This window comes from Haliotis cracherodii, unplaced genomic scaffold (genome assembly GCF_022045235.1).
Source record: "Haliotis cracherodii isolate W230 unplaced genomic scaffold, xgHalCrac1.p SCAF_9, whole genome shotgun sequence".
Taxonomy (NCBI): domain Eukaryota; kingdom Metazoa; phylum Mollusca; class Gastropoda; order Lepetellida; family Haliotidae; genus Haliotis; species Haliotis cracherodii.
In genome coordinates, this window is record NW_027266343.1 from 49,609,982 (window position 1) to 49,632,771 (window position 22,790).

The 22,790-nt window shown below is 38.3% G+C and overlaps 1 protein-coding gene across 1 annotated transcript in view; it reads right to left on the reverse strand.

Moving 5' to 3' along the window:
* The window catches only part of LOC139452711 (dynein axonemal assembly factor 9-like), a 179,601-nt gene that overhangs the window by 28,240 nt on the left and 128,571 nt on the right, over positions 1 to 22,790 (reverse strand). Inside the window, exon 15 of the mRNA XM_071234279.1 lies at positions 13,134 to 13,173. Coding sequence (XP_071090380.1) covers positions 13,134 to 13,173 — 40 coding nt within the window. The remainder of the gene's footprint in view (positions 1 to 13,133; positions 13,174 to 22,790) is intronic.

Consider the following 22,790-nt stretch of genomic DNA (forward strand, 5'->3'; position numbering starts at 1 on the left):
CACCAATACTTGTCATGGCTTATCAACACCAAGGTTTAGCTTCACAATTCCAAACCAATACTTGTCATGGCTTATCAACACCAAGGTTTAGCTTCACAATTCCAAAACAACAAAATGAATAAGATAACAAAAGGTGGAAAATAACAAAGGGGAGAAACCAACAAGGGAAACCAACAAATGATTGGCGCTGAAAGATGATTGACAACAGACAATGGAAGCCAACACTTTACAGTAATTAGGATGAAAGTATGGAAGCCAGTACTTAAGTATCATAAATAGGTAATAGGTAATGGACACTGGACACTTGTTATCTTATCATTTTTGTTGTCCTTACATGTAATTATATATGCTCTCTGCCTCATGGCATTCATTCACCTGATGAAGGAGTAAGCATATACTCCGAAACGTTGTGTTCCTCATAATTAGAGGAGTTGACATCCATGTATTCTCTTCCTTAAATTGGTCCATGTACATCAACAGAGAGTACCTAGTCTCTATGCCGGCAGATATATGCTGGTTGGATGTGTACATGCTTCTAATGCAGCCCGTAAGCATGGAAAGTGTTGTACTTAATACATGCAAACTTTAAAGGATGTACGATGCATCCTTCATAGTTAGGCTCAGAACTTTTCAACCCTTGCAAAAACTGTACTCTTTACAACCAAAACTTAATATAATTTGACAAATATCCTAAAAAACATGACTATCTTCTTAATTAACTATATTTGACAAGAGATGGAAAAACAATATTTTCATTATCAAATCAATTTTTGGATGAAACTAGCTCTGATGCTTTTGGCAGTATTGACATTATTCTGAAACAATATATTATCCTTTCCTCATGCAATGTCTTGATGGATGACACGGAACTTTCTTTATCAAGGGAGAATTTTTTTTCACTTAATCTCCAATACGAAATAGGTGATTTTCAGCGGGAGCCATTGAGCAGTTGGCATATTGGGTTACTTTCCAGCATGTGAACAATACAATAATCATCAACTAGTGGAGGTCTGAACTTGAAACTACAGGAGACCACCCTGCGAAGGAGATGATTAGCGTTTACATGCGACAGACAGTATCAGAATCCTTGTCCAAATCGATTCCATGGAGAATCATTCACTTCAGAGAGTAAGACTTGTAAACTGCTGGGCAGACAACCAGTAATTGATTGAAAATTCAAAGTTTCTTAGGATGAAGCAATCCTGGGCTAATGACAGATAACTAAAATCAAGTATTTAACTAACATCTCTGATATTTTAAGATCATGTCCTTTGAGGTTGTCGTATATCAACATCAGCCATGTCAAGGCCTTGTTGCTCATTTCGTGGAAGAGGGAAACAACCATTACTTAATGGAAAGTAGCTTGTCACTGAAACATTGATTGAATGGGACATCTAAGTAAATTGAAAACTTTTTCCCCTGTTTATGAGGAAAATTGAAGTACAAAGACATTTCTCATGAAAAAAAGGACAAAGTGTATGGGGATCATACATAACCATAGTTATAATTAGCATATAAATGGAGAAAACAAAAAGTGTAATAATGTTTGCCATTACTGGTTGGCAGCGTTCAGCTGTGGTTGTCCTCAGTGTGGCTACAGTTGGCAAGAACTGGCTTCAGTGAACATCACAGTGATGAAGTGTAATCTTCATCAGTGTTCCAGCATTACATCCTCTTAGTTTTATGTTTAATAGATGCTATATTTGTCCCCCGTCCTTACGCACAAACTTGTGTCATGCCAACTTTTACAGAGTGAGCCATGTTGGCTGAGAGACAACTAACTGCCACCAGAGGGAAACAGAGCCACTAAAACAAGTACCAGTATACACCAGGGACAAAGCTGCCCACGGCTTATTATATAAGTACGCAAAGACCTTTTTGACAGAAGAGGGAGGAATTCTTTTTATGTAGCAATTTGCTTTCAGCAAATGTGTAATTATGTTGACAATAGTCACAATATATTGTGTTATTATGTTTAGTTTTAACAGTACCCAATCATCCATTTTAGTATACATAAAAAAAGGTGGAGTATGGTCAGTGTTTGAAATAAAAAATTTGCAGGCTGCCATCAGGACCTCCGGCTTTATAAGCTGCAGGCCCTGACTAAACTCTTCAGGCCCATATTTAAAAATCTGCAGCTGATTGTGACATATAAATCGAAAAGTTTATTTACTGCAGGCAATAAGGACCAAAACAAATTTGAAATCGTATCGTGTAATGATTATCTGACAAAAAACGTTTTTTAATATTTTTTTAATGACATACTCTCATACTCACACTGACCTTCAGAAACTGAAAATGATTCCCTCATGACATGCCTTGAAACTGTTTGATAGTCATGGTATTGTGACCACACTTTCAAGTGTTTCCTCTGCTTCTTGGCATTATATATTACTCAAAAGAAGTTAAGGACCACCCGAATCTTTCCTATTACTTTAGTTAATCTGTCATGGCATGATATACTCACAGCCAAAAGAAACGCGAAACAAAGAAACATAAAGAGAAGTATGTAATTAAGAAGAGATGTGCAAGATATGTACCAATTAATTACAAAACTAACAATCAGTCAAGCGTTACCACGGAGTGTCTTTATTCTTATCACAATATGCTGCACGTGATTTCCAAACTCTACATGCTAATCCTGCAATCTTAAAATATGACAATAGTCAACAGTCACCCTCCAAGTTATCTCAAAGTCCAAGGCACTATATGGAAATAAAAGCATAAAAAACCTTTCCATATTCAGAAGAAATCTCATTTGTACTGACTATTTCATGAGCATGAGTATATGAATCACTATCAAATAGGGATGATACCTGGTGTTCTCAAAAAGGTGAGTGTATCCTTCCCATCAGTGGCACCCATCACAAACACATGCAAAGGCAAATCAATTGTTCACCTGAAAAAGCATCCGTCTGCTTCAAGGTAAGAGGTCTTCACTGTAAAGTTACCATACTGCTGATAACTCCTCAAGATTTACTTTATATTTCAAGTTGAGTAGTGACTGAATAATTATTGCTTCATGCCACACCAGCAGTCTTTCAGCTACTCACCGCGATATATTTCAAGTTGACAGTTATTCATATAATGAATGTGATTCTGAACAATGGATTTTACCGTATTCGACGTAATAAGCGTCCCGCTCTAAGCACCCACGGAGATATTTGCTAATATATTGGCTCGTGAAAATCTCAGTTAGCACCCTTTCCGATTGATTAATATACACCAGACTTATTTATTGGTGTATAATATGCACTTGTGTGTTATATGCACCCTTAATTATGGGCAATTAAATCCTGTAAAAATATATCTGTCGTATATAAACATTTCAGGCTGTCAGCATTAACCACGAAATTTACGATCTATCAACTCGGTTTTTTTCACCTAAATAATATTCTAATAAGAGCCCCCTATTTCTAATTTTGAGAGTGCCCTGGGTGCTTATTACATCGAATACGGTATATATGTTTTATTAACTATATTGTACTTTTCTTCTCGCAAGACAAGGCATGAAATATGTTTCAATACTGAAATGATTGGATAATGTCCAAAATTTCCTCAGGATGAGATGAATACTGATGATCTGGTAACAGCACTGCTAGCATGATTAATGAATCTACAGAATCAGAGATGCGCTGTAAGCATACTCCAACCGAGAATATATATAGTCACATGCTGTTTCATGTGGCTGTTTAATGAAGCTTTCACTGTATGTCATGTTTTAGGGCGATGGCAAACAGCCCCTAGGGCGTCAGGCTCTCCCTGCATGTGTGTTTTAGGACGATGGTAAGTGCTCATTGGATGCAATATGCTAAATAATACAGAGATTACTATCCACATGGGAGAAAGTTGCGGCAGAAATTCTGCGACGAACAGATAATTTTATTTCATTTTGAAGAAAAACTTAATTTATTCTCTCACATTTTTTTACCCGGTGTTCCATCATCAGGTCATGGCTGTGAAAAACACACACAGCTAGCAATTTTCAAAATCCTTGGCTGCAGCCATAGTAACTGATGAGATAACAGAATAAATATACACCATAGCAAAAGTAAGATCTATCACAACATATAAAAAATGAAAGAAGAATATTGAAGGTGACATACTTCAACAGACAATATCTCTGATACAACTTTCACCATATTTGCCCATAAATAAAAGCAAAAGCCTGTCAGTGGATACTTAATTTCAAGCCAAATGAAACCAAGAGTGGTATCTCTGGCAATCTTCTCCACAGCACCGAGCACATGGAAGCTGTTCATCCATCATGCTGCTTGCGGTATAGGGTTGTTACAACATCACCATTGATCCCTTTAACAGGCCGTACTGTGTTGGTCTCACCACAAGCTACGAGGCCTGCTCCACAAAGCGATCTAATAGCTACGACTGTTGTAAGCAAATGCTAAAGAATGGGAGTTACGATCGTCTTAGCGCCGTTTCGCTCTTTGGACTGTTGAGCTTCCAAACTGCCACAATACTATCATCCATGATTCACACCACTAGACTAAATTATCCCACATAAATACCATATCTAGCACAGAGTGTGGCATTGCAGGCTTTTATTGGTGGTATGTAGTTAACTCTGTCTCCTGGATGATGTACTGAGGCTGGTTCATAGTGCAAACAGTGAGCGTCTTATATGTAAGTTGTTACGTATATGAGCGTCGAGGGAATCCATATTGAAAATTGATGAAGTCTGTCACCTCTTTGTCTAGATCATGAGAAAGTGGGGAATTCTAATAATTTAGATCATGTAATAAGATTGTTGGAATTATTTGTCTTGTTTTCAATAATCTTCTCTCCAGAGATTTGTGAGGAATCTGACCATTTGTTCATTATCAAACTTGAATACTTGAGAAATTACTTCATAATGCAATAAAACGTGAATCATTTCTGGAATATTAGATAATTCAAAGTTATTTGATGTTCTTGTCTGGTCTGGTTTTCAAGCATAAGATCATAGCACTCTTTTCCAGATAACCTTTAGCATCTCCTTGACTTGTGTCTTGCTTCCCTATAAGAATAAAATGGCGGAATCAACTTTTTTCAATATAGCATATTGAACCACTATCTTTCTTCTTTTGATTGTGACTGAATTATAAGTATTATGAAAACCGTTATTTCTTTTTCTACTCAGATCTGCTTACAACTAAAACACTTTTGCTCTCATTATCTGAAACTTCTACACAATACATCTATCAATCACCTTTGATACATGCATACATGCGTGCGTGCGTGCGTGCGAGCAAGCGCATATGCATTGGACAAGACCAAACACATTTCCTAACTTGCCTTTCAGCATATGTCGGTATGTTCACAGCAAAATGTTATCACCTTTTCCTAACTTGGATTACAGCATGTCGGTATGTTCACAGCAAAATGTTATCATCTTTTCCTAACTTGGATTACAGCATGTCGGTATGTTCATAGCAAAATGTTATCATCTTTTCCTAACTTGCCTTTCAGCATATGTCGGTATGTTCATAGCAAAATGTTATCATCTTTCCCTAACTTGCCTTTCAGCATATGTCGGTATGTCCACAGCAAAATGTTATCATCTTTTCCTAACTTGCCTTTCAGCATATGTCGGTATGTTCACAGCAAAATGTTATCATCTTTTCCTAACTTGACTTTCAGCATATGTCGGTATGTCCATAGCAAAATGTTATCATCTTTACCTAACTTGCCTTTCAGCATATCGGTATGTCCACAGCAAAAGTTATCACTTTCATATTTATTCAAGTCCATAAACTTCTTTATAAATTCCCCTGGAATGAGTTTACGCAATAGCAGTGTCTCTTGCTGCTATAAACAGCAAAGATAACATTATTGAAGCAATGGAAAATGTGTTATGTACGTTTACTTCTTTCAATAACTGAACATGTTATATTCTCTTTCATCTAAATATTCATTGTTTTTTATGTGTAATTTCTAACTTATTTCAACTAAAGAATAAGCATAGTTCATAGGAGAAAAAATACAAAGAGCGATCTGTTGTATTTGAAAACTCATTAATTCAGTACAAGAATAGATAAGCTACATATCCTACACAACTTTATTACTTGCTTTGTTCGTTATTTCCATGAATTCGCAATCATGATTGTCTTACCATCAAACCTGATAGCTCGTTTCATTTTACTTGTTTGTACATCAATGTTTGGAAGTGATTTATTCTGATTACTTGTCTTGATATTATTCAGGATGTTGAAGATTGGGAAGTAATCAAAATGAACAAAGAAAGTAATTCCAGGTTTACAAGAAGTTTGGTCACTGTCATTGACATCAATCTTGTGAACATGTTGTGCTGGCTATCATCCCAGATCTGAGGGTTGTCGTACACTTTAGTCAGCCACACTGCACCAGCCATTGTACAATACGTACACAATCACGCAATGTGGAAATAAACCTGTTAGAGTTGTCTCTCAGTATAGACCTTTGCAGCACAATATGAGTATATTGATCATGTCACATTAAGAACTCCCATAATGGGAGGGGGCAGGGTGCACCAATTGTCTAATGTGCAGAATTTGCCAGACAGAGTAGTTTTTCTGAACTGAGCCAGGATCTGCTGATCATGGGTTCCCGCACAGATTATGATACTTGGTGTTGCAAATTACCAGGGCCGATATTTAGCAGACTTTCTGAACACATTACTCTAATACTGTTTAACTGAGAGGCACATTAGAATTAAACTAGAATAAAATTGTATTACACAATGAAAATTATTGATACAAAAAAAACCCTGATATACAGTTTTTTCTTTTAACTATTGACCGTCTACAGCTAAGCTATTACAAGGCAATACTTTGGCTGAATACAATTGCAAAATCAAGACCTCTGGAAGGAGAATCTAGCTCATCATTGTGTGTCAACTCTAGGGAAGGGGACATCTCTACAGTTAATTGTCCTTCATTCAGGGAAAAAGGTATTCACTGTGCCAGCTGAGTATATGGCTAATCAGGAAATGGAACAATCAGAGCCTTGCAATACTTTCTAATGATGTATTACTTTATTTAGTTTGAATATGACAAACAGAGACTTTGTCTGCCATCTCTTGGGCGCATTGTAATTTGCATTAATCCATGATGAACAAATGATGTGAAAATAGTTGCAAGATGTCAGACAATAACCCATTAACTGTCTGCAATGATTTGGAGAAGGGCAGTGTGTATCATTGTTACTTGGCATCAGGATCATGACAACTCAGAAAATAGTATTCCTTGTAACATGGGCCCTTTGGATGAAAAAAATATTACTGCAACCAATATATATTCCTTTTTAATGCAATTTATACATACAGTAGTCGACGTAATAAGCGCCTTGCTCTAATAAGCCCCCATGGTGATATTTGCTAATATATCGGCTAGTGAACAATCCCAATTAGCACCCCTTCCGATTGATCAATGTACCTTTACATGCACCCTTAATTATGGGCAATGAAATTCTGGAAAAATATATCTGTCATATATAAACATTTCAGGCTGTCAGCATAAACCACAAAATTTATCTTTCAACTCACCTCAACTCTTTTTTGTCACCAAAATAATATTCTAACAAGAAAGAAGTGAGCAAAGCTCACATACCCCCGTTATTCCCGCAGGTCAACAACAAATAGTAAATAGTTTGTTAATTAATGAAATATTACATATTTCTAACTGATTTTAACTTCAATGTTTTAAAAACTAAGACTGAGTTTCAGTGACAATTGGCCCCCCTACCCCCCACCCCCCACCTCCCAAGTTGTAGTACGATGTAGTAGATCACCATGAACACCTCTGAATAAAAATTTGATTGAGGAGTTACATAAGAAGAATTATCAAAAGGACCAAAAACTGTTGATATAAAAACAATATCATATAAGAAATTCACTAAATTAATCATTTCCATCTAGCCTTAACTGGTAAAGAATTCAAACTATCACAAAGCACAGATACTTATGATGATCTACATGTATGGAAACAATTTTTGAAAATATATTATTTATACAAAACCAGTCATCAAAATTTCTAAATTCCATCATGTTTCCATGAAAACAGCAAAAGACTAAACTTTCTGAATGTTATAAAAGATAAAAAAACAATCATAGCGGTTAATGTAGCAAGTTTGCTGAAGCTAGGATACATAATATTGTAAACATGGATCATACAAAAACTCTACCCAAAATTTATTTTTCACCATGATTCCAAGGAAACGGCAAAAATTAAAAAATTCTGAATCTTCAAACTAGCAAAAGGCTCAAGTACTCATTGTGGTTAATGTGTGTAGAAAGTTTGGTGAAGCTAGGGTGCATAGTTAAAAAGATATAGGCCGTACAAAACACCCACCCTAAAAGTTTAAGTTCCTAATGTTTCCATGGAAACGGCAAAAATTAAAAATTTAGAATCTTCAAACTAGCAAAAGGCACAAGTACTCATTGTGGTTAATGTGTGTGGAAAGTTTGGTGAAGCTAGGGTGTGTAGTTAAAAAGATATAGGCCGTACAAAACAGCCACCCTAAAAGTTTAAGTTCCTTATGTTTCCATGGAAACGGCAAAAATTAAATAGTTCCGAATCTTCAAACTAGCAAAAGGCACAAGTACTCATTGTGGTAAATGTGTGTAGCAAGTTTGGTGAAGCTAGGGTGCATAGTTAAAAAGTTATGGGCCGTACAAAAGCTCGGACAGAAGGACGGACGAACGGAATGCTATATACCCCGATTTACTTCGTAAACGGGGGTATAATAAGAGCCCCCTATTTCTTATTTTGAGAGCGCCCTGGGCGCTTATTCCATCGAATACGGTATTATTGTTTAGATGCATTTTCATTTGAATGCACTTCTAGATATAAATCAAGATGACTAGTCATAATCAGGGCCTGTAAGTCATGAAGTGTCTCACTGACTGAGAAAACAATGTTGAGAAAATGTCAGACAAATGGTGATGATGAACACAACATAATATGAGTCACCTGTATCATGAGATGGGTACCGACTATGGTCAGCAATGAGAGTGCCACATAGACAACCCCCCAACATGCTGACCATTTCTAAATGCTGACATGGTAAAGGTGCACTGGGTTTCCTAAGGTGTCATCACTGATTTTCAGCGGTCCTTTCATATAATTTTCACAGCCTTTCGACCTTTAACCATCTGTTTCAGCAATAATAAAGACTGGTTTGTCTCTTGCACTGATGTTTATTTAACATGTTTCTGCGTGCTGCATTTACTAGTTTGGACTTAGGCCAGTTTTATGGTGCTTGCCCACTGAGACACAGTTTAATGTGGATACCCCACTTAGACAGTACATGACTCAAAGTTGGCCAGTCCTAGCCATATGCTCTATACTGACTGCCAGGCAGGGTAACAAGAAGGACCTTCTTTTAATGACTTTTGGAGTGATGCGTCAAGGGGATGTAGCCATTGATCTTCTGCACTCCGGGCAGACGCTGCATTCACTGCACACGCTGAGCAAATGATGAGGGATGTGTTTACAAGATATCAAGAGATCAACTTCCTCAACAGATATTTGTTTCCGGAGGTTTAATTACAACTCAAATAAAACACATGCCTTAATCTAAAATCAATAGTCTGTTATAGAATGTTGAGTGCTTTTTGATGAGATGATCATCTAATCTGTTATTAATATGAAATACCATTTTCTTCTCAATAGCAATGTCAAAATCAGTGAAGTTCACACAAAAATCACCAAAAGAAATTGAGTTAGCGATGAAGCAGAGAAAGCATGATGATTGACTCTTGCAAAGGAAAAGTTGAAAGGCAAGTTTTCCAGAACAAGATATTTGCGGAAGACAAACTTGGTATATGCCAAAAGGATCCTGCAGTACTACATCAGAGAGAACCTACATCAGTGTAGCTGTATCACCATGGCAGTGCCTGGCAATGAATACAGCCTTTGAAATTCAAGCTAGTCCGCTAACCTGGGACAAGTAACAATCCAATGCAGTGTTCCCACTGGTTTTTGAAGATCCCAGTCCTGGTGGACTGGCAACTCTAAAAATTACCAGTCCCCTCTAATTTTTGTCAGTCCCAACTTTCAACAAATAAAAAAACATGTGAATATTACCTGGTTTTCATTCTTCCAACTTCATGTTCAGTGCGGTGTACGTTCATAGCTGCCAAATGCAATGCTGTCATCTCTGATGTAACTTAGTTAAATCTACATGTCATTCACACAAAGTTCACTCACAATTTTCTCTCTGTTTTTTTTTAATATTTAACTTTGGCTCGAGACTTAATAGTTGGAACATACATGTATAAATATTCATCCCTCGAAGCAAAGCAAAATGTTATTTTCTTGCACGAAAAATAGACATGGGAAACCCTGATGGTAACAGACAAGCTGAGTTCTTTCAAAAGATATACTTATACGAATATTGCCACTGTTTGCTTCAACAACAAAATTTATAAGGTACCTTATTTTCCAGTCCAAAGGGACTGACAGTCACATGAAATACCAATCTAAGCCTAATTTTACCTGTAAAAATACCGATGAACGGGAACACTGATCAAATGATCCCATTTGTAGAAAAATCAAAGCAATGAGAATTGGTTCCGAACTATAGCCCTCAAATGCAATTAGTTAATGAGGGCTACCACCATTGAGATTTTTACTTGTCTTCAGCATGGTTCAGTAGCATGGGGCAAGCAGACTAGCATAATTTTCGAAAGCTGGCAATGTGATAAACGTTTTAAGTTTACAACAACATAATTTTTTAATGTTACTTAGCTTTCCCATTGGACAAAAGGTTGGTCACATGACTGCAAAACTGATAAGAGTATGATCGAATCATTTTGACGCCCAAATACTTTTTTTTACGGGATAATACTTTTGAAATGACGTAAACACTGACGGACTACTTACACATTCCTGGGGAAACCCCTGGGAATTCCAAAGCATGAATACACAGAGAAGGGTTGTTTCTTATCATTTTGACCAGTTAATCTTGAACTAGCATTTTAGCATACATTAGGATAAGTCAGAGAGTTTACCTGCATGACCCATCCAAAAGAACTAAACAAAGAAATTGCTCATCCAAACTTTTGACTCAATCAGTGTCTAGACAGACAAGTATAAGCGCTCTATAAATTTATGTGAGTATCTATTTGACACCTTTATAATCACCTTTAAATGAACGTCTAAATGATCAATGATGACTAACACTTGTAATCACCAGTTTCATGAACAACTTCGAAAATTTCTCCCAGCACGTCTCTCACATTGGTCATTTTGACATCCAGTATTTGATGTAAATGTTTTACCATGCACTGTCACATTGACCGATTTACTGAGGTAGTTCTTCAGAGACCCATTTCATCCAATGATGATATTATTTGAAACCAAACTACAAAATATGTGTCAGTAGAGACATTTGAGCATACATATGCTTATTTAACCTTTTAATAAACTATATTTATTCAGTGTTTCAGTTGGTTGCTCTATGGCTCTCTGGGTAAACATGTATGGGGTCACACATACTAAATGGAATTGTGTAATACATCCCTCGAGGTATAAAATAGTGACATAAAAGATTATAAGAATTGAATTTCACTTTTTGTCGCAAACTCTGACGTTCAGTCCATAAAGTTTGGCCCTTACTCTATGGAGGTTCATACTCACGCAAAGTGAAAGTCAATTCTTAAATGCAGATTATTTTGTAGCATGTATGTCATCATATATATCATGTCATATGCTGTAAATCGTGAAAATAATGTCTCACCCAATTATTGCGAGTGTTGACATAGGTCATGAAATTAATGCGAGTAGCCCAGTATACATGTATCATGTCCAGGTGTTATTGCTGTGTGTGGCAGAAGGTATACATGTATCATGTCCAGGTGTTATTGCTGTGTGTGGCAGAAGGTATACATGTATCATGTCCAGGTGTTATTGCTGTGTGTGGCAGAAGGTATACATGTGTCATGTCCAGGTGTTATTGCTGTGTGTGGCAGAAGGTATACATGTATCATGTCTAGGTGTTATTGCTGTTTGTGGCAGAAGGTATACATGTGTAATGTCAAGGTGTTATTGCTGTGTGTCGCAGAAGGTATACATGTATCATGTCCAGGTGTTATTGCTGTTTGTGGCAGAAGGTATACATGTATCATGTCCAGGTGTTATTGCTGTGTGTGGCAGAAGGTATACATGTATCATGTCTAGGTTTTATTGCTGTGTGTGGCAGAAGGTATACATGTATCATGTCCAGGTGTTATTGCTGTGTGTGGCAGAAGGTATACATGTATCATGTCCAGGTGTTATTGCTGTGTGTGGCAGAAGGTATACATGTGTCATGTCCAGGTGTTATTGCTGTGTGTGGCAGAAGGTATACATGTATCATGTCCAGGTGTTATTGCTGTGTGTGGCAGAAGGTATACATGTGTCATGTCCAGGTGTTATTGCTGTGTGTGGCAGAAGGTATACATGTATCATGTCCAGGTGTTATTGCTGTGTGTGGCAGAAGGTATACATGTATCATGTCTAGGTGTTATTGCTGTGTATGGCAGAAGGTATACATGTATCATGTCCAGGTGTTATTGCTGTGTGTGGCAGAAGGTATACATGTATCATGTCTAGGTGTTATTGCTGTGTGTGGCAGAAGGTATACATGTATCATGTCCAGGTGTTATTGCTGTGTGTGTGTGGCAGAAGGTATACATGTATCATGTCCAGGTGTTATTGCTGTGTATGGAATAAGGTATACATGTATCATGTCCAGGTGTTATTGCTGTGTGTGGCAGAAGGTATACATGTATCATGTCCAGGTGTTATTGCTGTGTGTGGCAGAAGGTATACATGTATCATGTCTAGGTGTTATTGCTGTGTGTGGCAGAAGGTATACATGTATCATGTCCAGGTGTTATTGCTGTGTGTGGCAGAAGGTATACATGTATCATGTCCAGGTGTTATTGCTGTGTGTGGCAGAAGGTATACATGTATCATGTGTAGGTGTTATTGCTGTGTGTGGCAGAAGGTATACATGTATCATGTCCAGGTGTTATTGCTGTGTGTGGCAGAAGGTATACATGTATCATGTCTAGGTGTTATTGCTGTGTGGCAGAAGGTACACATGTATCATGTGTCGGTGTTATTGCTGTGTGTGTGGCAGAAGGTATACAAGGATTTCAAAACACTTCTTACCCTACATCGCTGTTTTTCAGATCTGTTGATTTGTCCTCATCTGGAAAGAGAAAAAGATATTTTACTTTCCATGGATCATTGATTCAAACACTGTTTCTTAATCCTCAAATAGAATGTGGTTTGTTGTTGTCTAACACTGCACTCAATAAAACTCAAGCTATATGATGTACAGTAAACCTCGGTTATAACAAACTCAAAGGGACTTCTAATTTTAGTTCATTATAACCGTAGTTCGTTATAAGCATATATACAGTAAGTAAGTTCGTTATATCCGTCAGTTCGTTATAAGCGAGTTCGTTATAACCGTAGTTGACCGTATGTAATATATATATATATAACTATATATATAAATATATAATCTGTAATCACTTTTCCCTGAAGATAAAACTGAAACATGTAGCAATATATATATACATATATATAATAATAATAATTATATATAATAATTAATGTCTTCCAGGACTGATTAATTCCACACGACAAATACTATGAAGCTAAAATGCTGCCTCATCAATAGTGCTCCAAATGTGCATCTGCCAAGGTTCCAATGCCCTGCATGGGATCTACTTTTAATGCTAGTATTGGCTGAGCAAAGGTTTTCAGACAGATTAAAATCTCGCAAATAGACTATTTTTGTCGCAAGCCCCACATCATACAGCTATGGAATGAGATGGACCCCTCCGCCAGGAACCATCAAGATCCTGTCTCAAGATTACTCACTTTCTGTGAAGGACCTCACTTTCAAGTCAGATACTTCCCACCATAGGTGAGTGTAACTTACATATCCCCTGACCAATTGCCGATTGGCTATTTCAGATCATGGTCTTGGACCCCCATCAAAAGATATCTGCGATCTAAATCATGTTTGACACTGACAAAGACATCTGTCAAGTGTAAATATTTAATGGAGGATGAGGTGGGGAGGAGAATCTCCAGAGTGCACCTCTGATAATGAGTTGTGCCAACCATGGAACACCCTACAGCGGCCACAGGAGGGTGAGGGCATCGATCCTCACTAACCAGATCTCATGTAGTACCCCTGTGGGACATGAAGGTTATTCTTTATCATTAAGTTTGAAATACTGACGGGTGATGTTCCTTCTAAATTTTTTCCTTCCTGATATGATCCCGCCATTTCTTGCTGCTATGATTTGTGTTTGATTGTGATGCCTGGTCATCTTGTTTGAGTGAGTGAGTGAGTTGGGTTTAACGCCGCTTTTAACAGTATTCCAGTTATATCATGGCGTGGCAGCATAATGTGAGAGGAAAGCCCGAAGTGATGCAGGTCTCAGACGTTTCCCACTTTGGTGAAACCCACAAGCACGGGTATAGTACTGACAAACCTAGAAACATAATCGGGGCGACTCGGGATTTGAACCCACAATCATAGGTTTCTGGCGTGCCCAAGGGACGCAACTCTGCATAGCGAATCACAGCGCCTTAGATGACTGGGCCACCCGTGCCCCATTCTTGTTTGAGTTGCAGGTGTGTACGAGTACGTCACATACATATCACATCTTAGTGATCATCATGTAATTTCCCCTGTGCAGAACTAGAAGAGTCATTAGCTGTTAACTATTCCGTTCAGCAACGTGATTAGTATCCGCCTGAAAGGATGAAGGATGAAATTCGACAGAACATGAAGACATGCTTATTTCAAACGATGCATGTCAGTTGTTTGCTGCATTCATTTCAAAGAAAACATCCAGTAGATTTATCTTAAACAGGATTTCCCAAATATCTGGGCTCCACAACTGCCAAATCACCATTAAGCAAAACCTCTTGATGTTATGTTATAAACGTGGGTTATTTCTCACTTGTTGACGAGTAACTGATATCAAGTCAACACATCAGTGTAAGTGAGTGATGAATGCTCCCAACAAATATTACAGTACTATAACTGTGTGTCAGATGAGGTGAAATGGGATTTAACGTCGCGGCCAAGATTATTGCACTTATATTGCGACATGTGTGTGCATGCGTGCGTGCGTGCGTCCGTCTAGATGTTTACCACTGTGGTGAAACCCAGAGAACAGAATGGCACAGACAATCCAAGGGAAGGGTGATAACTAGGGATAATTTGGGATTCAAATCCATGATCATCCAACCCTGGCATGGCTAAGTGGAATGCTGCGCGTTGAATTCCAAGCCACCAATGCCCCAAAATGAAATAGAACCTTTTTAAGTGAAAAATAGCAATGTGAAACACTTGCAAGAATTTCAAGTAAGATGTTAAAACTTTTGGACAGATACCGTTCAAATCAGTTTATAAATAGATAAAATATAACTGGAACATTCTTCCAGACTGCTTGAACACAATCTCACAAGCAACTACAATGTCATTCAGGGATAAAACGACAAAAAAGACTGCCACATCAAAAGCAGATTTTTGTGAATTTTCCTCGAAACATTACTTTCTTCAACATAAGGCACCTGTGACTACAAAGTCCGAAACAGTTGTAGAACTTTGATGTCAGTGATCTCATCCTCATGGTAATCTCCTTGCACATACAACAAAGACATTGACGGTACTTTGGATGGTTCTCAGTCGGCACGGCACACGATAATGAGACAAAGACTATGAATAAATACATAGCCAGACAAAACCTGAAGCAGGGCATGTTTGTCCATCTCTTCACTGTAATGAAGGAACGGGAAGACTGGAACATCCTCGTCTTGCTGGGCTCACTGTGATGGTGACAAACCCTTTTATGTACATCTCTCTGTTATTCCAAGGGACAATTTTAGGAAGTAATGAAATATGGGGGACCTTAAGTGGCCAATTACTGTGTGAGTCAGACATGTAAACTGGATAACCTCCTGATTAATTAGGTGTTACAGGAGGTCATAGCATCAAGCATTATCTAATTAAGCATCACCACAACGCCTGCAATGTCTGTTTCTATTCAATTAGCACAACAGACCAGTTCATAACATTCTGTCTCAAGTCTAATACAACTCAGCCAATTCACATCATTTGAAAGATGTTGTCTTGTGAAGTTACAAAAATGTTGGCTGAAACTTCATTTCGACACCTAATGCAACTAAGCTTCCCAAAATACATGTCTCTCGAGAGAAAAATCAAGAAAAATGGGTTGATGGCTGGAGGCTGTTTTTGAAAGGATACCATTGCTGAGCGTTGCTGGAGAATGGAGTCTTTCTATCATGAACCTTTCAAGGGTACTGAGTGAGTAATGATAAATGATACTGATTGAAGAAAACTACATGCCACTTTTAATCCATTAACTGTTACTCTGAAATAAATCGGAAACATTGAGTTGGAATAAAATGCTAATATGGAATTAGGAGTTTTACAGTTCTAAGAAGAATTCTTATTAGCTCCTTGTGAAATGACATCCAATAAAGACAAAAATACATTAATTTCTATAGATTTCTTCCCCAGATTAATCTCATTGTTGCCAGATAGCCAACTGCCGTGCCCTGAACAGCATGGGCCACTAAGCAATATTGTAATATGGCTATCAGTGGTTGGCTCATTGGCACACAAGGTGTGCCCTGACATCGGACACAATCAGGCCTTAATCAACACGCTTGGAAGAATCAGCAACTACTGTGATATTATGAAGTTAATTCACATATACAGCACAAGTGCTAGGTTCGCACATTTTAAATTTCTTCAAACTACTAACTGGAATGACTTCGAGAGTGAGTGAATATAGATTTAATGAGATTTTAGCAATATTCCAGCCTTATGAGGGCAGGGAACACCAAAAATGGGTTTTACACATTGTACCCAAGGGAGAAGTCCAACCCAACTGATGAGTGAAAGAACAGAAATGTTAAATATGATGCTGGATCAATCAGCATGGAGAACTTGTGACAGTGAGTGAATATTATTTAATACAGCAGTCCGCAATATTCTAACTTCCATGTTTTCTTGAGTATAGTGCAGTATTCAGTATTTCGAAAAAACGATTTTTCGAGTATTATGTGCATAAAGATACTTCATCGTATCCCTTCAGTGAATTCAGTTAAACAAACAGGTGATAACAAAATGAAATCTGATATTAAAAAAAAAAATCACTGCAGAAAGTGATAAGCCATTTTAATTGTATTTCCTGTTCTCATAGGCATTGCTCTGTATGCAGAGATTAAGATTATGTATATTACGTATATTATATTATTTTGTAAAGTTGGAAATAGCAATCAGCAGTACACAATGCACCAGTGATTATGGTGTGCATAATGTGCACATCCCTCTACACAGCTGTGTTCTTTGGAGAAAAAATTGGCACTAAATATGGTACATCATGGCAACCTGTGAATAATTGATTCGGATTGAGGCAAATCAGTGACTCAAAGCATGTGCAATGTCATACGTTGTTTGGGTGTAATGACTCGCAACCAGCCAAGTGACAGAGCCTAACAATCTGAGCATTCCATTAGTACTGGAGACAAACCACCGGGGCATTTGAACTGAAATCTATGCTAAGATAACGAAGGGGTGGCTGAAAAGCTATAAGTCTAACTATGATTGACTGTATTGATGGAGGTGGTTGCTGATTATTTGTCACAATAATCCCCTCCAAGGTCCACACACTTCTGCCAACGATGCTGGAGTGCCTGAAGTCTTCCTCTTGGTAGTGTAAAAACTCCTCCACAGCAGAAACGATGTTATCATTTGCATAATGCTTGCCAGACATTTTTTTCTTCAAGTTTGGGAAGAAGTGGAAATCTGGTGACACCAAATCTGGTGACTACGGAGGACGATCAGTGAGTCCCAAACCACTGTCATGGATTGCAGTCACGACAATAGACTTGTACACAGGTGCACTGTCCTCGTGTTACAACACACCTTTTGTGAGTTTGCCACAAAGTTCAGCCTTCATATTCTCACTCAGTTGCCTTAGCCAATTAGCATAATGTTCATAAAAAGAGAACTCAAGACAAGTTACATGTCCTGGTTACAAATCTTTCAACAAAGTCTGCTTCAAACTGACAAAATTCTCACAGGAACTGTTTGATGGGCATTTTTAGAAGGTGGTAAGTAACAGATATTTGAATTCAATAATGATGATTATAAAAAATCTTGTCTTTATGCTCATGAGCAATGACGAACCTGGAGCAGAAGCCTTGGAAGTTTGATACCTCCGAATGTTCTCAACACACTCATGAGAGATGCCTTCTGTATTTGGCTACGTGACGTGGGGTCAGTCGTCCGTTGTCCATATTCATATTTAATCAACATTTTACGCAGTGGAGGCAATCACAGGTCTTCTTGATCTTGGATCAACCTCATGGCAAAGGAAGGATAGTCTTCCCCTAAAGTTGACACCATGGTTGTTGCAGTTAGCCCTTTCAGCCGGAGAAATTTTTTCCATTTTCATCTTCAAAAGTTTCAAAATGCAGGCAATTTTGGAGTTAGGAATGAAAAATAACAAAAAGTAAATGGAGATAACAACTTCTTCTCCATACTTGCATACAAATTTCAGATCACAAACTATCATATTTTTAGATGATATTTGTCTAGCCTTAAGATAAGGCAGCACTGGTGGAAGAGTTTTCACAAATGAACCCTCCTGCAAAAATGGCCACCATGCAAAACTACAAATTTTGAACTATTTCTAGTGGCCAAACAGCAAGTTGAATTTAGAGTTTAGGATATGCTGCAATATGTTTGCTTCCAGATTTGGAAAATGTGACTTAATCATTCTAATGTAATTCATAAACATCGTGAACATTAACACTCTTATCAACTTCGGGTTACTCATAAAAATTTGATGGCTGCTTCACATGGCAAACTTGCCACCTTCCGCAGGAAATAAACGACTTCATTGTTGTTAATTAAACAAAAGAATGGACCTGGAACAATATTCATTGTTTAATGAACATATAATGAACTCTTCTAATTAATTGAAGATGAAACATTATGCAACAAAACTGACGAAAACACAGTGTTTCATAAAAAATCATTTACATTTCATCATTTATCAGATACAGTAACCGCAACAAAATGTAGTAAACTGGAACACCACACAGAACAGTCGCTATTTCATGTCCTCTCACTTTGAATATATTCACACACTGCCAAACACCTAGAAATCTGAAAATGGCAGTTTGTTGTCTACAGCATGCCAATAAAATGAACATCTGATCGTGGTAAACACATCTGCTAAACAACGCATAACTTCACTCGTGAATGATTCCTCATAAAGTTGATAATGAACAGAAATACAGAAATATTTATGCAACTAGTATTTCGTTTCAGTTGACAATGCTCATTATCCAATAATATACACATATTTATAAATATTTCCAGTGGAATAAATAAGTGTTTGAAAATAGGGTAGACAAGGCTTTATAATCCTTTAACAGTAGTTCCATCATAATTTGAGTTACAAACATAAAAGTTCAATTACAGTTTTAAATGTTTGAAGATGAAATGTCTCTTTGATAATTAGCAAAATCTCATCACAAATTTAATTGCTTTTGTACCAGAAGCAGCGATAGAAATTGGCACTAGTCCTGTAGTCCTTGCCAAACTGCGCAATAGTTAAGGTATCATAAGGACTAGTAGAAATTTGCCATTTTTGAGGGTTTTTCTATATGTTATCATTATAAGGACTAGTGGACTAATTATGTTATTTTCTATCCCTGCAAGAGGAGATTTTTCTCTCATATTTAATCATTTCCAGTATAATCCCAGCAAAAAACACACATCGGTCCACTACAAATACACACAGGTCCATTAGAAATACTAACAGGTCTTTTACAAATAATGCATCAGTAGACATTCACATCTTGAAACTATATACCTTCAATACTTCAAAGCATCTGAATCAATAACTACCAGTTGACAGAAAATAAAAGCACAGACATTTCTCCTGATTCACAAGAGAACAAATGATTTCTGCATCTTCAAACATCACATGCTCTTTTTCTGTAACTGAAAAACTTTTGAAAATCGTACAATTGTGATGAAATTTCAACTCTCCAATTCCTTCCGACAAATAGATGATGTTAAGATTAGTGTGTTTTGTTGCAGCGGCTGTGCTCAGCATACAAACTAAGGGGTTTTGTTTCTGAGATGGTTCTCCTCCCCAGCTGATGAGGGGCCCCATCATGCAGAATGTTGACAGCTTCCATCACAGTGAAATGCGTCTGTTTTAAAAAGCTCTTCATTTTGCCATCATCTGGATATTTCACACACCCCAGAACTCATTACACTTGGCAAAGGTTCTTCAGCATGAAAGAAATCATTACAAATTGGAGCAGGAAATTATGTATATTTGAACTGACAGTTTGCTTCAAATTCCTATCTGGAATCAACAAAATACTTGTCGGAATCCTTTCGGAAGAGATCAATGTAATGAACATCAACATAAACCTTCAATTGATTTTCTTTTTCAGATACAAAAGAAAGTTATGAACTTTAAATGAAAAGTGAAATGTTCTGGGAAATTCAAACAAGGAACACTATGACATAAATCTCCATTCTGAAGGAACACACTCTTTGATCATCTTGTTTATAACATGGATTCAAAGCAACAAGCAAGTGTATCTATAAAAGTCAGTTTTATATTTTAAATCAATTATGGCATGTGTGAATACCCCTGCTCCTTCACAGAGCCTGATGTCTCCACAACGGTATAAGTGTGATGCTTTAGATGACTAGTGCACCAGTGGCCCCTGGTGGAAGAACAAATAACAAGTTACACAAATGAATTTGTTGTGTATTGTGTCTTAGTCAGTAGTAATTTTGGGACAGGGGTGGCTCAGTCGTCTAAGGTGCCGTGATTTGCTGTGCAGAGTTGTGTCCCTTGAGCATGCCAGAAACCTATGATTGTGGGTTCAAATCCCGATTCGCCCTGATTATGTTTCTAGGTTTGTCAGCACCTGCCCATGCTTGTGGGTTTCATCGAAGTGGTAAAAGTCTGGCTTTCCTCTCAGAGCACAGTCCCTATATCCCAGCAACCTGTATGACCATCTGGACCAGGAAAACCTATTACGGGAAACATGACCCCAGGAAGTGTCAGGGTGTAACATGTAGGGAGGGAGAGGTCACTGTAGGGAGTTTATACATCTCCCTCTGAACCCCAGGAAGTGTCAGGGTGTAACATGTAGGGAGGGAGAGGTCACTGTAGGGAGTTGATACATCTCCCTCTGAACCCCAGGAAGTGTCAGGGTGTAACATGTAGGGAGGGAGAGGTCACTGTAGGGAGTTGATACATCTCCCTCTGAACCCCAGGAAGTGTCAGGGTGTAACATGTAGGGAGGGAGAGGTCACTGTAGGGAGTTGATACATCTCCCTCTGAACCCCAGGAAGTGTCAGGGTGTAACATGTAGGGAGGGAGAGGTCACTGTAGGGAGTTGATACATCTCCCTCTGAACCCCAGGAAGTGTCAGGGTGTAACATGTAGGGAGGGAGAGGTCACTGTAGGGAGTTGATACATCTCCCTCTGAACCCCAGGAGGTGTCAGGGTGTAACATGTAGGGAGGGAGAGGTCACTGTAGGGAGTTGATACATCTCCCTCTGAACCCCAGGAAGTGTCAGGGTGTAACATGTAGGGAGGGAGAGGTCACTGTAGGGAGTTGATACATCTCCCTCTGAACCCCAGGAAGTGTCAGGGTGTAACATGTAGGGAGGGAGAGGTCACTGTAGGGAGTTGATACATCTCCCTCTGAACCCCAGGAAGTGTCAGGTGTAACATGTAGGGAGGGAGAGCTCACTGTAGGGAGTTGATACATCTCCCCTGGACCCCAGGAAGTGTCAGGTGTAACATGTAGGGAGGGAGAGGTCACTGTAGGGAGTTGATACATCTCCCTCTGAACCCCAGGAAGTGTCAGGGTGTAACATGTAGGGAGGGAGAGCTCACTGTAGGGAGTTTATACATCTCCCCTGGACCCCAGGAAGTGTCAGGGAGTTAAAACACATCCTTCAGGACCCACAGAGCCGTCAGAGTGTAGCTAATGACCATCTCCAGACAAGGAGGCTAGGACTGTAACTATCAAGGCAACAAGTTAATGTAAATGAAACTGGTATTGATCTGTGAGGATAAATATGATATCTCCATGAGCTGGTGGCCTCTGATCACCCCCACTGGCCAGCACACCAACACAGCACCAAGCCACACCACAGCATCAGATGGACCACTTTTTCTTAAAATGTCTCCCTTGTGAGAGCGCCAGTAGAGCCTCTATAAAGAAAATTAGATTGCCTCAATTCCAATAAAATGAAGCAAAGACTTTTGATCTGGGGAGAGGGAACAACTAGACAGAAACCCTCTTACACTCACTATCAGTTTAACGCCAAAGTTTGCAGCCAAAGCTTTCTTTTTTTATGAAGGAAAGCTATAAAATTCCAAAAAGCCCATCAGAGAGAAGCTGAGTTGTGATGATCAATGGAAAGCAAACCTGGCACAGCTTCATTCACTGCATTTATAATCATTTCTCATGATATCAGTGGGTTTGATGCTTGTGATAAATGCCAGTCTGCCCTTGAATCAAACATGACAGTGCTGGGTGGGGTCTACTCTGGATCCCCATCACTGATAAACAGATGATTTGCTGTTTGTTCTTTCACCAAAAGGCATGTTCCTGGGAAGGATTATTGATATTATTGGACAGTATTAATCCCATCAGTAACTTAAATGATAAAGAAATGGAACAGCTGAGAGACGACATAATTCATGTTTA